The sequence below is a fragment of the Octopus bimaculoides genome, chromosome 11 (assembly GCF_001194135.2).
Source record: "Octopus bimaculoides isolate UCB-OBI-ISO-001 chromosome 11, ASM119413v2, whole genome shotgun sequence".
Lineage (NCBI taxonomy): Eukaryota > Metazoa > Mollusca > Cephalopoda > Octopoda > Octopodidae > Octopus > Octopus bimaculoides.
In genome coordinates, this window is record NC_068991.1 from 50511112 (window position 1) to 50530531 (window position 19420).

The 19420-nt window shown below is 36.2% G+C and overlaps 1 protein-coding gene across 1 annotated transcript in view; it reads right to left on the reverse strand.

Moving 5' to 3' along the window:
• The window catches only part of LOC106873922 (actophorin-like), a 65171-nt gene that overhangs the window by 26447 nt on the left and 19304 nt on the right, over nucleotides 1-19420 (reverse strand). Inside the window, exon 2 of the mRNA XM_014921459.2 lies at nucleotides 586-721. Within this exon, the coding sequence (XP_014776945.1) occupies nucleotides 586-721 (136 nt within the window). The remainder of the gene's footprint in view (nucleotides 1-585; nucleotides 722-19420) is intronic.

Sequence of the window (19420 nt, forward strand, 5' to 3'; positions counted from 1 at the left end):
TGATGGTGGGGTAGGGGACAAACACAGACATACAAACACTCGCACATACATATACAACGGGCTTCTTTCAGTTTCCGTCCACCAAATCCATTCACAAGGCTTTGGTCGGCCCGAGGCTATAGTACAAGACACTTGCTCAAGGTGCCACGCAGTGGGACTGAACCCGGAACCGTGTGGTTGATAAGCAAGCTACTTACCACACAGCCACTCCTGTGTATATATATGTGTGTGTGTGTGTGTGTGTGTGTGTGTGCGCATATAATCTGGCTGCTTGTTTCTCTGGAGATTGTCAGAATGATGTAGACGCCTCTGATGAGATTCCAATAAGGTTTGAAACTCAAGGTTGTTCATCATTGAATGCTCCAACGATTCTGTCAATCCACACTTTAGATAGAGACTTTTGTCAACCTCAGAGGGATGAAAAACAAAAGCGTGCATGTACATTCAATCAGAAAAGTAATTTTTTTCTATATATTCTTATATGAGCTGTAAACAGTAAGTCGTGTTTGTTCCTCATTACCAATTATAAACAAAATATTCTCCTTTGTTCTCAATCTCTTTTCTTTCACCCTAACCGATACTTACCCTTGTCAGCTCGCTCCTCCACAACAATTTTTGTTAAATCTGGAGACAGTCTGAATATGACATATCTGTGTTTATGCTTCAATTTGATATCTTGAAAAGCATCTAAAACTTCTTCTGCAACAGTAACTCCGGAGGACTGAAATTAAAAAAAAAGAAAGGCAAATTATTTTTTAAAATCATAACACTTTATGAAAGAAACATTAATCTTACTTAAAACAAAGAGAAAAAAAATTACTTGCACCACCTCCACCAAAAATGAAAACTGAGTGCTGGGGGAAAGAAATGCGAATCTGGGAATTAGCAACCAGCCTAGAACTGAAAAGATGAGCTCCAACTGTCTTCTTAATGCTACTAAGGAAATGCCAAGGAGATTGTATTGGAATTGGACCACAAGGCAGTGATGATGGACTGAGAAGCGTGGTGGGTAGACTTTGTTGCTGCATCCTAGTCATAACAATAATAAAAGGAATGACACATCTCTACCAAAAATTAGATCCATCTTTTGTGAAGGATTTAAGCAATACCAAACAGAAGAACAAACAATAAGTCACTGAGTTTGGTCATCTGGTTGCAAGACTTGGAGATTGTAAAATAACTTTACTGGAACTGGTTCTTGCACAGAAGACATTAGAAAAGTTTGATTCTATGAAAATTAACACTGACGATTTATACAAACTAATATGAACTAAGATGATATCAATTAGAATTACTCATTAAAAAAAAAAAAAAAACCTTTCTAAAAACCTTGAGTAACAAAGAGGAGTCAATATATATATTAGGAAAACCAAGTTTTATAAATCTACATTAACCCTGTAGCATTCAACCTGACATATTCATCTCAAATACTCTTCTTTATCTTTAACCCTTTAGCATTCAGATCATTCTGTCAAATATATTGATTCTTTATTCACAATGTTTTGAATTAATCATGCATTGTCTTGTGGCTTCAAGATTTTGATAACGTGAATGTTTTTATTCTTTTACAATGGTATTATAGGGTAAGTGTGAGATATTGAATGTGACCAATTTGAACATAAAAGAGGCAGAATATTTTGGCCAGATATGGCCAGATCTCACTTCTCACACTTTCTGTACAATGACATTTTAAAAGTAACAATCACACCATCAAAATCTTGAAGCTCGAGATGATGCATGATGAATTCAAAACAACGTGAATAAATAAGCATTACACTCAACATAGTAGTCTGCTCAAGAGTTGAATGAAATAAGGAAGAAAAATTTGGATGTATTTTTGCATGAGATCATGGTTGTTTAACACTGGACCAACACTGAATGAGAAAATCTACGATTAAAAGTAATCCAGCCACGACAATCCTGTTTTTTCCAATATGCAGCAACTGCAACACTACATTAGTTAATGCATACTATTTTAAGATAGTATGGTGTCATTCATTTCAAGCATATATTTGGCTGCTATATCTAGCAGATTAAGTAACCACATAAAGACTCCCTCATTATTGAGATTGTTAGAAAGTCTATAAAAAGCCATAAAGAATAACTGCAGAGGCTATTACAGGCATATTTATTATTGCTTTTATTACAGGACATGGTCAGGCATTCAGCTCTTTCTTACTATGGAACTGGTGCAACCAGTTTTCACAAGCAATCTGTTAGCAACACTTTGTTTTCTATTACACTGAAAGTCTTCAATGGATTTTAGTTCCTGATATACCTTTATCCTACAGAAAATACACTATAGACCATTGTTCTTCTTTAGTGTAGACAGAAAGTGGAATGCCTATGCATATGATCAAATTACTTATGATCAAATGCATACGATCAAATTACTTGACGTTTCAAGTTTAAACCTGCCCAGCAATGATGAACGAGTGACAACCACATCTAGTGAAACACACATACAAATAGATTTCCCCACCAGCAGGACAAAATTATAAATGTATTGTACATAATTAATTATTTTACTTAGAATTTATTGAGTCAATGTAGTTTTAAGAAAAGTAACACTTTCAGTAAGTCCATAATTAATGACATTATCTCTTCTAGAAAGGCATCAGTGCCGTAACATCCCATTACACCTCCTCTTCCACCTGTACATACTAGAATTTGTGCTAAAAGAAAGCAAAAGTTTTGAGACATGTAAGTTTTTTAAAAATGACAAGGAAAGGAAATAAATGCCATAAAAAAAAATGCGCAACTAAAAACTGAGAGGAAAGCCATGATCTAAAATAGAAAAATGTGAAAGAATCTGTTGGCCTTTAAAGGAGAAGTAAAACAGCATCAGTTTGGTGGTGGTGGTGTAGGGGAGGAAGCCAGTGGAAGGAAGGAATGGTAAATTGGGAGGAAGATGAGCAGCATTCAGAACTACCATTGTTGTGGTTGTTGCTTGTACACAGACACACACACACACACAACTTCAGTAAGCAACTAGAAAGAGAACATTGAATGAGTAAGTGTTGTTAGAAGCAGCCAACTATGAAGAGGCACTGAGGATGAACAGCCTTACTGTTATTTTATTGCAACACACAACCGAAGAAGCTGCATAAACTTACTACAGTTTGAAAAGAAAAAAAAGCAACATGCACACATATGGAAACATTAACTGCTTTGAATAGGCACAATTCCCTACAGTTAGGGAAGAAAACAAGCAGCTATGGTATTTATGCTTTTTGAAAGATAATTTACAAGTATAGCCGAAGTGAATGGCTCCTATGAGGAACTAAAACCCAATTATAAGCTAAACTTGTTAGGACTACATTAAATGCCCGCGTCAGTACATATACTACAATGTTGGCTTGTAAAGGAAGGAGAAGACAAAAATCTTACACAAAGAAAATGCACAGTAAATACATTAAATTACTAACACATATTTACTATTTATAGAAATAAATAAATAAATAAATCTATGTTCGCCATAGTTTTTACGTGTCCAAACTAAGGCAGTACAATACAAAGGGCTACCATCTGGAAAATTCAGCTCAGCTTTGATATTTCTATATCAATAATGTAAATACAAATGAGACAAGATTCAATCAATACACTTGACCCCCCCTCTCTCTCTCTCTCTCTCTCTATATATATATTTAATATACACATACAAATTACATATGTGTGTGTATATACATACATGCAGTTTACAAGTCACAAGGCAGTTTTCTTTTCCCTCCCAGTTAAAAATCAAGAATAAACTAGGACAACTTAAACGTAAGTAAATACAGTATACACATACATGCATGCATGCACACACACACACACACACGCACGATAAAAACTTAACGTACTTTTTCCCAGACAACTGCAGTCAGAGCTGACCAATGATGTCCCAACATCAACGACTACAGCTGCTAATGACTGTTAATAATTAGTATAATGATGATAAACATTATCCATGATACATAAGCCACTGGTGAATAACAAAAACTGGTCATGTTGATTGGTTGCTACATAAAGAAGTTTATGGGATAGTAGTTTGGTCAGTATAAATATACAGAAAAGAAAAATAAATTTCACTGACTAGATCAGTGGTTCCCAAAGTGGGTGGTACTGCCCCCAACCTGGGGCTGTTGAAGGAAAGTGGAGTGATAATGGGGTAGCCAAAAAGGGGACAATGGATGTAAAAAAAAACCCAAAACAATGGCTTAAGTTTTATTTGTGAAATACAGTTGTCTTGAATTTACAGCAGAAAGTAGTAAATGCTTGTGGTGTCAAGGGAGAAACAGCCTGAAAAAGTTTGGGAACCACTGGAGTAAATTAATATCACCAGGGTTAAACAATGCTTGATTTTGAAAATTATTTAAACTATATTTGTAATAAATTGTAGAAAATAAGATTATTGAAAAAGGAAACTTGACCAGTCTTTAAAAAATTCCCTCACAACAGTGAACAGATTAAGGCATCCTTAATTCTTCAAAGTATTAAAGTTTATCCCTAAACCGAATGAACAATCAATGGTCAAAAATATAAAGTTTTTTTTTTAATTAGGGTGGTGAGCTGGCAGAATTGTTTGCACATTGAGCAAAATGCTTAGCGACATTTCTTCTGAGTTCATGTACTGGGTTTGAATACTGCCGGGGCCGGCTTTGCTTTTCATCATTACGGGGTTGATAAAATGAGTATCAATTGAGTACTAGGTCAATATAATCAACTTCCACCCTATACGACAACTGCTGGCCTTGCACCAAAATTTCAAACCGATATTAGTTCTTTGAGTGTACGTTTATCGATTATTTAGTTCACTTAAGTAGAAAAAATAACACAAACTTTTAAAGGAAACTGTTGCACTATCTGAATATTTATTTATTCTGGAACAAAAGGGGAACCTCCATGCTGTTGTTTGTTGATAAACAGAATCAAAAACTAAAATATGATTACAAAATATGAGGTGTGACTGTGTAGTAAAAAGTCTGCTATGCAATCACATGGTTTCAGATTCAGTCCCACTGCATTGGTACCTTGGGCAAGTTGTCTTTTATTACAGCCTTGGGCCGACCAAAGCCTTGTGAATGGATTTGGAAGACAGAAACTGAAAGAAGCCTGTCGTGTGTGTGTGTGTGTGTATGTGTGTGTGTGTGTGTGTGTCTGTCCCCCACCACTGCTTGACAACCAATGTTGGTGTATTTACATCCCTGTAACTTAACAGTTTAACAAAAGAGACTGCAAAAATAAGTACCAGATGTAAAAATAAAATAAATACTGGGGCAACTAAAATTCCTCAAGGTTGTGCCCCAGCATGGCACCAGTGTAATGACTGAAACAAGTAAGAGATAAATAGTTTGATTTAACATTACTTGTAATAATTTGATAATTTCTCAAAACATTTGATCACTAATAATCTTTAACCTCACAAGCACTTTCAGTACAATCCATATAAATCCAGAATACAAAATTAATTTCTTGTTTACTTGACATGTTATATCAGGTACTATTTCTTATTTTTTTTTTTCTGTATATTATTTTTTTTTTCCTGTATATTTCACTTTGCAAGCATTTATTCCTAGAGAAGTTTCAAATTCTTCAGCTAGCTACCTCTTGTCCAAGAACTAGACCAAGGATGTCAAACATATGCCCTGTGCCAATGTTTAGTCTGCACCCCAGCCCCCACCTAGCTCAATTTTATAACAAAAGAAAATTGTTATTTCATTTTAAAATATTCTGTAAAATGAACATCACCCAAGTTGGGGTCCAAATGGATTCTAGCAATAGGAACGATACTGAAAGGTTTTGCAGCATCAACAGCCAAGAGTTCTATCAAGCACTGATTCTTCTCAAGAACTGTATGCATTCATTTAGACAATTTCCATCTTTTTTCTGACTGACAACTGATTAGGGCCACACACACCGAGTATGGATTAGTTTTCTCCATACATCTCTGCATGCAAATCTTGCTAATCCATTGTATTCTTTCCTTTCTTTCATATCATTAAAGTTATAATTTATACTGATCCCTCTGTCCATTTAGTTTGATCTACATTATGAATAGGTTTTTCTGTTAAAAGAATAATTGTCCCTAACTGGTGTGTGAGATGTAGTTTGAACTTTAATCTGGTCTGTAAAACCAAACAAGTTTAACCCTTCAACTAGACCATTTTAATGACAGCTCTAAGCCCCAAATCATTATAAAATAGTTATTTTGCCCTTTAGTATTTAAACAGGCCATATCAGGTCCAAATATTCTACTTGCTTTATATTCAAACTGGCCACATCTGGCCCCTCACACCAACCATACAATATCATTCTAAAAATTAAAAGTTACCTCATCAAAGCTACAAGATAATGTAAGATTAATTCAAAGCATGTGAATAAATAAGCAACACTTTTGACAGGATAAGGTGAACACTAAAGGGTTAAAATACCTAATTGTAGTCTATTAATTATCTTTTCTTCTCGAAACCCCCCAGAATCATGCTTAAAAAATGTTTAAACTCTAAAACAATGACAGTATTGTTGCTGACTCTCTTTAAAAAAACCTATTGGCAATATTCATGTACTGCAAGACAGAGAGCTGACAGAATCGTTAGCACAGCAGGCAAAAGGCTTAGCAGTATTTCGTCCACCTTTATGTTCTGAGTTCAAATTCCACTGAGGATGACTTTGCCTTTCAGGGTCAATAAAATAGATACTACTTGATCACGAGGATCAATGTAATTGATTTAACCCAACCTTGAACTTGCTGGCCTTGTGCCAAAATTTGAAAGCAATATTCCTGTACTGCCACAAGCTAGTTAAAAAATCCAACAAATATCTTACTTTTTAAAGTAAGGAATTTTAAAAATTGATTCTAAATTGCCATGAGTAACAAATCCCAAATGTTGAATTTCATGCTAAAGTCTTTGAGAGTGTGAGTGATAAGCCTTAGCAGATGCCTAACAAAACCTTAAATACACTGCATCAAACAAATGGGTTCATTTGTGCTTGTTTTAATCTCTTCATTTAGGATATCCACATTTTCACTTTTAACTAATATCAGTTCAATTTTCTATCTGTACAAATACTAAACAACACAGCTTCCTCTTCAACTTATCCAAGGTTGACTCATAAAAACCAACCAGCTTTGTTGCAACTCTATCATCAACATTACTGAATCATACGATAATTGAGAGAGGGTGGGAGTGTTGGGAAGTTAGTACTTCATGTGAAGGACTTTAAAATCAGGAAGGAATGTCAGTTATAAAACAAAAGATGCAATCTATCTATCTATCGATGTACAAATATAGCCATGCTACATGGCAGTGAAATGTGGGATGTGACCACAGAAAACATGCAAAGACTTGAAAGAAATTAAGTTGGTATGCTTCACAGGATGTGAAATGTCAGTGTGCATGTACAAGAGAGTGTAAGCATCTTGAGAGAAAAATTGGGGATAAGAGGAATCAGATGTGGTATGCAAGAGAGACGGCTGCACTGGTATGGACATGTGATGCCTGTGGATGAGGACAATTGTGTAAAGAGATGCTGATCTCTAACTGTGGAGGGAGCCTGAGGAAGAAGCAGACCCAGGAAGACATGGGAGGAGGTGATGATAAGTGACCAAGACCTTTGGCAATATGCTGTGCTTGAGAAGACTCATCAAGCCAAATGAAAGGGTGGTCGTGGTCAGTGTCACGTAACCGGCACCCATTGCACTCTTGGAGTTGTTGGCGTTAGGAAGTGGATCCAGCTGTAGAAATCATGCCAAATCAGACTGGAACCTGGTGCATCCCTCCAGCTTACCAGTTTCAGTAAAACCGTTTAACCCATGCCAGCATGGAAAGTGGACATTAAATGATGATGATAATATATATATGAAGAGAAAGATAGAGTACATGGTAAAAGATGTCAGAAAAGCACCATTGATGCTATATTTCTGGTAAGACAGCTGCATGAAAAATAGATAGCCAAAGATAAACCTCTGTACTTGGCCTTTGTCGACTTGGAGAAAGCCTTTGACAGGGTCCCCTGATCTATTATCTGGTGGTCAATTGGTGAGAGCTGTACAAGCTATGTACAGGGATGCTACCAGTAAGGTGAGGGTTGGCAATGAGTACAGCAAGGAATTCAGGGTACAAGTAGGGGTTCACCAAGGATCGGTGCTCAGCCCCCTCTTGTTCATCATGGTCCTCCAGGTAATAACAGAGGAATTTAAGACAGGCTGCCCCTGGGAGCTGCTCCATGTTGATGACCTTGCTCTTATAGCGGAATCACCTCCAGAACTAGAAGCAAGGTCTAGAATCAAAGGGCCTTGGAGTTAACCTAGCAAAAACCAAAGTCTTAGTAAGTAGGAAGGCAGACAAATTCCTTCAGATAGATGGCCCTGCACAATCTGTAGAAAAGGAGTAGGTAGAAACGCCTTAAGATGCACCTGGTATAAGCTTTGGACACCTGCCAGGGGGTCAATCTAGAGGTAGTAGATAGATTCCGTTATCTAGGTGACCAAGTTTGTAGTTGGGATGGATGCTCCAAGAGTGTAGCTGTGAGAATAAGATTAGGTTGGGCTAAGTTCAGAGAGCTATTACCTCTACTGGCAACAAAGAGCCACTCTCAAAGAGTGAAAAGCAGATTGTATGATGCCTGTATGTGAACAGCCATGCTACATGGCAGTGAAACATGGGCTGTGACAACCGAGGACATGCGTAGGCATGAAAGAAATGAAACCAGTATGCTTCATTGGATGTGCAATGCCATTGTGCATGTTCGACAGAGTGTAAGCATCGAGAGCTAGGCATAAGAGGCATCAGATGTGGTGTGCAAGAGAGACGACTTTGCTGGTATGGTCATGTGATGTGTATGGACAAGGACAGTTATGTAAAGAAGTGCCAATCTCTAACTGTGGAGGGAACCCGTGGTAGAGGTAAACCCAGGAAGACATGGGATGAGGCAATGAAGCATGATCTTCAAACTTCGAGCCTCACAGAGGTAATGACTAGTGACCGAGACCTTTGGCGATATGCTGTGCTTGAGAAGACCCATCAAGTGAAGTGAAATCATAGTTATGGCTAATGTTGGTGTCACATAAAGAGCACTGTTCAAGCATTGGGCCTCATGGAGGCGAAGTGGCCGAGTTCCTTTTCAGCGTTGGGTCTCACAAAGGCAAAGTGGCTAAGTTCCTTTTGAGTGTTGAGTCCCACAGAGGCAATGACTGAAACCATTGGCATTATGTTGTGCTTGAGAAGAAGATCCCTCAAGCTGAGCAAAATCGCAGTTGTGGCAGATACTGGTGTCATACAAATGGCATCTGTGCCAGTAGCCCGTAAAAGCACCCATTACACTCTCAGAGTGGTTGGTGTTAGGAGGGGCATCCAGTTGGAGAAAACCCTGCTAAATCAAACTGGAGTCTGGTGCAGCCTTCCAGCTTACTAGCCCTGGTCAAATTGTGCAATCCATGCCAGCATGGACAACAGACGTTAAATGATGATGATAATGTACATCTTTATATCTGCATTCTGAACTTTTAAGAAGACAAGAGTTTTATTTCCATCAACTGCTTATCCCTCTCATTGTCCCTCTATGTTTATATAAATATCAATATGGACACGTTTTTAAATTTGAAGCCTTCAATTCATTGATATATTTCTGTGTAATCATCAGCATTTCATGCTCCTTCTTCATCTAATTTTCAGTCTCTACTCAAAATTATAAGCAACAAGAGTTCACCAGTATATTTGGCTGTTACAAACTTAAACTTGAGCTCCAACACAGATCTAGGCCATAAACTACAATAAATTATCTCAGGAAAGTTATTTGCTCTTCTGAATACTATTTGATATGAATAATTCCCAGTCTAAATATGACACCAGCTAAAATCTATTTTTATCTCATTCGTTAACCTTTCTCTGATTCGGTGTGTTACCATTTTCTGTTTCTTTTGAAACAAAACAAAATTTAATTTAGATTTGTCTAGGAGACTGAATTTCTAAATTACATTCACATGACTACAACAGTTTTATCATAATGCGTTGATGTCCCATATGCAGTACTCAAAGTAGAATGACATATCAACTATAGGCAGGTCAATCACAGACAGCCTGTGGCCTACAAAACTTTCTGAATGACACAGCTAAAAAATAAAAAATACATTTCATTTCTGTAGTAGGTAGTCAGCCTGGTGGTGAGTCATGCTTGAAGATTCTATCAGAAACCTCTGATTGATGACTGATATGATCAATAAAAAGGGGAAAAAAATCAACCATGTCTTTTGACAAGCTCTCCTTATTGTCCATTTAATAATTCTAAATATGTCTAAAACAATCAGATGAAAATGCTGTGGGTTTTTCCTGCCAGGAAGTAGTATTTCCAGTTTTTTAAACTGTTGCTTGAGCTACTACTACTACTACTACTACTACTACTACTACTACTACTACAAATAAATGACATAAATCTCATGAATCATACCTTTCATTTTGAAAACAAAAAGAAAAAAAAAGAAGAAAATTAAGTACATTGGAAAGCAATGTCTCAGATATACTAGGCGTGAAAGAGAATAAAAAGACAGGCTGATCACAAATGGAAATACCATTGATTATAAGGTCTGCTTAGCCAGGATTGACATGATACCAAACAATTTTTAGTATTAATACCTGTTTAGAAGGCCTAACAAGTACTTTAGACTTGCAGTCTTTCAAAAATAGTTCGTTTTTAGCTTCTATAACGTTAAACAAATCTTCCCTGGGTACGACATTAGTCCATTACTGGCAACTTTTCCACAAGTTCTACTTCATATTTCTGATAACTATTCCTAGCAAAGTAGATTAACAGAGAAAAGAACAAAGTAATTTTTAACTATTTTCATTCCAAACTACTTGACACTACCCCTAGGATACAAACTTCATGTTTAAAGTTATCTAAATGGAAATCCTCCATCAAAATTTCATGTTAATTTTTATTCGAAACACCAGATAATATAATGACAAAGTTATGTTACTAAATCCTACATCATTTTCAAAATTAATTGAAATGAAAGTGATGTGTATCAACTGAAATATAGTAACAGAAAGATTAGTAACTGACAGAAGGAGAATGCATTTGGTACTGACTATTTTACAACTCATAATAGAGACAGATGACTTAGGAGCATCATTTTTGGAACCTTGGAACCTCCTCAGTTCAAATCATTGTCTTCATAAATTCAGAATAAATAAACACTAAAACATAATTATCATATTTCGTTTTTGGATTTGGTTTGCAAGATTTTTTATGTGATTTCGTGTGTTGAAGCATATTCTGTTGTGTCTGGGGAGAGTCATTTTCTTATCGTGCCTTAAAAGCGAGTCAAGACTACTGAAAAGGTTGCAAGATGCAACAAAAATTTTAAAAAAATAATATGTGGAAATTTTACCGGTGAGTGTTAAATTTTAAGGCATGATAAGAAAATGACTCTCCCCAGACACAACAGAATATAATTATCATATATTTTATTAATCCTAAAGTTTCTTAGAGAATCGACCTCATCACACAAACATAGTTTATAGAATTTTCTCCAGGATTTTCATAAACAAGGCTCAGGCATAAGCTTGCTTCCCAACCACATGGTTCTAGGTTCAGTTTGGGCAAATGTCTTCAACTATAGCTTTGGGCTAACCACAACCTTGTGAGTGGGTTTGGTAGACTGAGAGAAGTCAGTTGTATATATCTATGTCTGTCTAATCTATCTATCTATATGTGTGGTTGTGTTTGTGTCAGCCCCCGACTACTGTTTGACAACTAGTGTTGGCATCTTTACATCCCTGTAACTTAGCAGTTTGGCAAGAGACCAGGTACTGGGGTCAATTTGTTTGACTAAAGAATTCTGAAAGATGATGCCACCGCCTAATTATTGAAACAAGTAAAAGATAAACATTAACCAATGATTAATATTTTTGTCTATCATGTGACTGCCCTTATTCTGTAAAAAAGAAAAAAAAAAGTTGGTTCAAATTTCTGTGGTAGCCATTTCATTTAATTTATATCCCAAATAATTGCTGCTGTAGTCATTTCATTCAGTTAAACCGGTAATATTCTTGTGGAAAATATGTTTTAATCAATGTATAAAATGGGGAAGGCTTCATTCCAGAGCCATTAACTACTTCCTTCCATCAGAGAGATGGCAGTAAGTTTGCCATTTCCTTTCTCCAATAAATCAAGAACTTTGAGTTAATGGAAGAAATCAATATTATTTCCGAATACTTACATAACAGATATTACCATATTGTCATTTGTTTGGATTTTCAAATTACATCAAATTCTATTGTTTAAACTCTTAATTCTCTTACAATATAAATATCTTCTTTACAGCTTTGTTTTCTATTCAGCATATTGCCTCTAATATTGCTAATATTATTTCTATTTAATCTGTTCCATTACATTCACATTAAAACCAATGAGATATTATATTCCTAATTATTTCTATATTTGAACCATTGTATTTTCTCACTTCAACAGAAAGTTAGAAAACAACTGTTTATTACTTGAAGGACTTTTAGGTTGTGAAGAGTAGAAATAGCTTGTTTAAGAATCAACAGAATATGCAGGTGATAGAATATCAGTTGAAATTGGTATTATGATAAAATAATGCATGCATATATATACTTATATAAAACAAAGAGATGACATCAGAAAAACCAAATGCTATGTAATGAACTTCATTAGGTTACAGCTGTTTCAGCCATGTGTGGTGGACTCTTTAGTTTAATACCAGAATAACATCCTGTAGCTTCATCAGAGCCTTGAATATGAAGTGCACTTTATTTGAGAAAGTTACATTTTTTGAACATACAGTCATTATAAATGAAGGCTATGGAGAGTTCTATCCCAAGGTAGAAGCTACAGGATGTTATCCTAGTACTCAACTAAGAGTCCACCACATCTTATAGCAGAAACAGCACTAATGAAATTCATTACATAGCATTTGGTTTTTACAGTGTCATCTCTTTGTTTTCTATTACCACTCAATACTCATATAACATTGTGTTCTGGACCATACATATATTGATCTCTACACCAGGTTATTTGTTTCACTATGCCTAAACAAAATATTAATATATATATATCAATGTACGTATATCATATATGTCTTATCTTCATCCGTCATTGTTGATGACGACCAAGGACATTACATAGAAGATGGGGAATAAGTGACCAGCTATGGCCGATGCATGCTCAGAAGGCTCTGTTGCAGTTTGGGCACTGGTGGTCTGTTGGGACTGTAGACAAGGGGAAAGAAGAGACGATGTGTTTGGGTAGGATGTAGGAGCAGAGTAGAGAGATAGATAGATGTAGTACATGAGGTGAGACAATTTGGTAGTCTGGGGAGTAGGGATGGCCACAGTAATGAGGGTGTGAAAAACAATATTATATGGATGGAGAAATAGTTAATGAGGGAGATGGTTGTGGATAGCAAGAGAGAAACAGCGTCGAAATGAGAGTGGAGGAGAGCTGCAGTGGATATATGGTGTGTGTGTGTGTGTGTGTATATAAGGGGGTACTCAAAAGTAACTGGAAACATTTTCTGTGGGACAAGCCTGTTGTAGTTCAGGCTTCCACCACTAGAAGCCATCAGTCTGTTGAACGGCATTGTCCACTGAGGTTATATTGCCACATGGTGCATCTTTGTTTTGCAGTGCTTCTCCTGTTTGTCGATCTTTACAGTGGCTGAAATGAAGGAACTGCATGCTTCCATGAAATTCTGTTTTCTGCTGAGGAAAATAGCAGCCAAAACAGTTTTCATGCTTCAACCAATTTACAAAGCTGCTGTCATGAGCAAAACAAGTTTATGAGTGGTTTCCATGCTTTAGGGATGGTCACTTGTGACTTGAAGACTAACCTCATTCAGGGCAATTGCTGGCCTCCCAAACGGATGAAAACATCATGAAAATTCATGAACCAATCTTAAAGGACCATCACTGAACAATTGACGAACTTGTTGATTTGACTGGTGTGTCAAATGTAATTCAATTGTGACTGCTTTTTGTTCTTCCATGAGCAAGTGAGGCATAAATTTTGCTGCAACTCTTTTCATTCGCGATTCCTCACTCAAAATTCATTGGCAGTCACAATTGAATGTGTGTCATGAATGGAAAGAACAGCTGGAAGTTGATCCAGACCTTTTTTTCGATGGTCACCACTGGTGACGAAAGCTGGTGCTATGGAATTTGCAGATGTGGAAGCAGTGAAGAAAAAACAAAAAACCATGGAGGAGTTAAAAGGCATCACTTTGCAAGAGACCCAGGACTGCTTTGAACAGTGGAAAATGAGTCTGGACTGATGCATGCTTCAAATGGCGAATACTTTGAAGGTGATAAAAGTATAAACATGCAAAACTAAGTGAATAAAATAATATTGTAAAATTCCAGTTTCTTTTAGGTACCCCCTTGTATGTATATATATATATATATATATATATATATAAGTTAAAAACATAATAAACACAGAAATGGGAAACAGACACAAAAGGTCACCAAATCATCAGCTATCGGCCAGAGGGACAAATGTAATTTCGTGCCCTTTGGCCAATAACTGATGAGGATTTGGTGACCTTCTGTGTCTATTTCCCGTTTGTTTGTGCATTTATTATGTGTGTTTAACTTACTTTATGGAACACTCATACAGTTTTTATTTTTGTTTACAAATGATTATATATACACACATACATACACACACACAAAAGTGTGTATATAATGCATATATATGTGTATACACACATATGCATGTCAGCTTCACTACAATGGGCAGGTTTTGATGAGAACTTTGTATTGCAAGGTCAACAAAGTCCAAGAATAATAGTTTACTCTTAGCTAAGTATTTCTCTTGTGGTTGTACATCCAGGAATACTGCATCCATGGTACCTATTCCAGACACAAAACCAAACTGCATCTCATCTAGATCTATTCTGTCATGAATCAGTTGTACCATGACTCTCTCTCTCTCTATGAACTTGATACAGTAATTTAATTCCTCTGTAACTGCTTCTAAGACATCACCTTTGCTTTTGAAGCAGTTTATAATGATAGTGTTATGCCAGTCATTGGGTATGACACCCTCTTGTATGATTTGATCTTGTATCTGGGTGGTAAACTCGTACCTGACCTCACCAAATATTTTCAGCTTCTCTGCAACTAGAAGGACCTGCAGTTTCCCCAATCTTCATCTCCTTGATCATCTTTATGTTGCTGTCAAATTGAATTGCTGGTCCCTCTGTACAAAGTACAGCACAAAATAGACCTACTTCATACCATGCATTCCGTACAATCCACAGCCCCTCATAACATTTCCATGTCACTCTCTTATTGTCCATATATCAGTTGCAAGTATAACTTCATCATTCTGAATATATTTCTCACCAATGATATCTCACTTCTCTTCCACACTGTTTCACAATCCTAAACACTTCACGCCTCTTATCCCCATGTTGCAAGACATGTACAAATCTCTTCTCTGTTTCACTCTTGGCCAAATACACCAGTTGTCAAGCTGCTCTTTTAGCCACTTGGTAATGCTCCCTATCCTCTTTCCTCCAGATTTTCCATGCCAGTTTCTTAGCCTTTGTAGCCCTATCAAGAGCATTGTTCCACCAGCATGTAACTTTTGGCTTGGTTGGGATTTGCTCCAGCCATATGTCTGTTCAGGGTCCTAAGCAAATTATTTCATACAAATTTCAAGTTTCCAACTGTGTTACAGAAATCTAAATCTCTTCCTAATTGTGGGATCTTTTCATTTCCATTGACACCCCCAACCACCACCACCACCACCACACGTGTGCATGTTTATATAAGTTAAACATTTACATATATACAGCACAAATAAAATACAGAAAACATATTTGATATCAAATGCTTTATGAATATACACACATTTCTCCAATTCAACTGACAAGCTTACACAACTAAGCTTATTAATTCACAGAACCAGTTTTTTGGCAAAACACTAATTTATTATTATGCAAATTATCAACATCAGTGGAGAGGCAAAAGAGAGGGCAACAGTAGTAGGATGTAACAAACAGAAGATAGAAAGGCCAAAGCCACACCCTTTTATATTCATATGGTTTTATACACACACACACACACACATACATGCTTGTACACAACCATTCCTGTATATACACAACAAAGAGAGAAGGGAAAGAGATGACCACATAGTTGTTTAGACTCCATGATGAGGGAAACATCATCAACAAAAATAAACATCATTATTTAATTAATGTCTGTTTTCCATGCAGGCATGGGTTGGACTAGAGGCACAAGGCCTGAACTTCTGTGGGTGAGGAAGTTAGTTGATTACATTGACTCCAGTGTTCGTCTGGTATTTATATCATTGACCCCTAAAGGACGAAAGGCAAAATCAACCTCAATGAAATTTGAACTCAGAACACAAAGACTGGCGAAATGCCACTAAGCATTTTGTCCAGCATGCTAACGATTCTACAACTTACCACCTTGACAATAATAATAATAATAATAATAATAATAATAATAATCCTTTCTACTAAAGACACAAGACCTGAAATTTAGTGGGAGTGAACTAGTTGATTATATCAACCCCAGTGTTTCACTGGTACTTAATTTATTGACTCCAAAAGGATGACAGGCAAAGTCAAGCTTGGCAGAATTTGAACTCAGAACATGAAGACGGATGAAATGCTACTAAGCATTTTGCCTGGTGTGCTAATGATTCTGCCAGCTCGCCAACTTGACAGTAATAATAATGGTTTCAAATTTAGCCACAAGGGCAGTAATTTTGGGGGAGGAAATGAGTCATTAACATCAACCTCAGTGTTCAACTGGTATTTATTTTATCAACCCCAAAGGAATTTGAACTCAGAACATACCACTAAGCATTTAGTCCAGCACTAATGATTCTGCCAGCTTGCTGCCTTAATAATAATAAAGTACAGTATGGTCATTCTTCTCAAAGAATGAGTAGTGTGAATGTGCTCTCTCCTACCTCATGTGTGAAACCTATAGGTACAATGAATCTATGAATACTAAAATACAGTAGAAAGATCAATATACTCACTCTATAGACAAATGCCTATTCGCTCTGACTCGTGGATTCAGACTATATATATATAGTTTAAATTTACAGAAAACAAAAGACGAAGACAGGAGAGGGTACAACAAGCAGGTGTATTAGTTTAACACTCGGGAAGAATGGAAATGGCTTTGATGTTTCAAGCATAAGCTTTTCGACAGAAAGGATTGAGAGGGGGGGGGGAATAATTATATATATATATATATATATATATATATATATATACACACACACACACATGCTGCAGTGTTATGAAGTAAACAAACGTTTCCATCAGTTCAAGTATATTTGGGACATATTTGACCTGTAAAAAGACTACTTTCATTGCAGTCTGCCACAGAGAAAAGTTTTCACTTAAGGCAAAAATCATTTCACAATGCCCTTTATCAACTAATATAATGTAGTATTTCAAGCATTTTATGCTCTCATCTATAACAGTAACCAAGTGATACAACTATGAAATGACAGAAAGCCTTTGCTTTCTTATAAAAAAAAAAAATGTAGAAATTATCAACTGACAGCAGCAAGCAGAAGCTGAACACTTACAATACAATGGTTACCAAGTAATAAATTGATTTCTAACATTGGTACGAAGACTATTGTAAACGAGTGGGACGAAGACTATTGTAAACGAGTGGGTAGGATGAGTAACTGACTTAATATTTTCCAGTAGATGACTGGGAAATATTTCACTAGTTAGACTAACAGTTGAGCAGGTTGGAATATAAAGAAATATACAGCATTTTCTCAGCTGTTCTCACCAGACTATTTATATCAAACAATCTAATGTCTAATTTATATTAACTGATAAAAAGGTTAGTGTTGCTATTTAAAGACATCACATTACTTTGAAGGTTGCTACAAATATATTTTTCATTACTCCAGCTGGAAAAACGCTCATTATATTCAAGGTTTGACTCAGCTAAAATTACAGATGTCAACACAGCATCACAATATCAAAATGATTTAATCAACAATATATTCAGTTCAAAATAAAAGAAATAGAATTTCAATCCTGATGGTGTAAATGTTCTTACTCGAGCTCAATGTATCTGTATTGTACCAATAGGAGGTGGTCAGTTTAAGTTTGACTTATTTATAAATGATATAGCTGCAGGAGTGGCTGTGTAGTTAGAAGTTTGCTTCCCAGTCACAAGGTTCCAGGTTCAGTCCCACTGGCAAATGTCTTTTACTATAGCCCCAGGTATATCAAAGCCTTGCAAGAAGATTTAATAAACAGAAACTGAAAGGAACCCTTTGTGCACATACACACACCTGACGGGTTTCTTTCAGTTTACTTTTACCTAATTCACTCACAAGGTTTCGGTTGGCTCATAGCTATAGTAAATTACACTTGCCTCCCAGTGGGATCAAATCCAGAACCTTGTGGTTGAGAAGCCAACTTCTTGCCATACATTCACATCTGCACAAGAGAGAGAAAGAGAGAGAGTCTCTCTCTCTCTCTCTTTCTCTTTCTTTCTACATCAGATGGCAGTTGTGAATGAGTCAGTGTCATACAAGCACTCATTTCTAATACTGGCCATGGAGGAATATTACCTTGCTTGGAAACAGGTGAGGATTAGTGACAGGAAGGGCATTCGGCCATAGAAAATCTGCCACAAATAAGCAGTTTGACCCATGCAAACATTTGAAGAGAGGACATTAAATGATGACTATGATATGGAGTTAAATTTTGCACAAAAGAAGCCTTTCTAACACAAAGCTTTAAAGACCAGAGTCTACAAATGATCTCAATTCATCTTGACATTTAAGCCGGACTGATTCTGTTTAAAGGTTCTGTAAAAGCTGCTGCATAAACAGACAATTCCTCCTGAAATTCATCCATTACTAAGACATTCTCCAGTATATAAGACAGTCCAAGAACTCCCTAAATCTATAGAGACTAATTTCTGATAATATATAAAAAAATTTGGGACTTTCAAAACACAGAATAGTGGAAAACAATATATTATTATGCAACCATCAGCATGAATGAAAATATAGAAATGGTTACAAAAACATTGAAATATAGACATTATAAAAAGAAAATGAGATAATTATAGAAGAGAATTATAAAATTTAAAAAAAAAAAGGAATTAAAAACCAAAAGAATCCAGAGAGTAAAAGTTCATAGTGATTCCTCATAGATAGATACAAACTGAGGAAGTTCAAACAGTATTGTTGTTGATGAGATAGAAGTGAAATTAAGAAGAGTTGGTTCAATCAGGATAAGCAAGTAAAATCCTGGGAATCAATAGTCAGAAACCTTGCAAATGAAGGAGTAAAAAAAGTGTAGGTAATGAATTCTTTACAGCCGTTTCTGGGGTAAGGTGTTCATTAAAGGCAGTTATGTGCATCATTATATATATATATATAT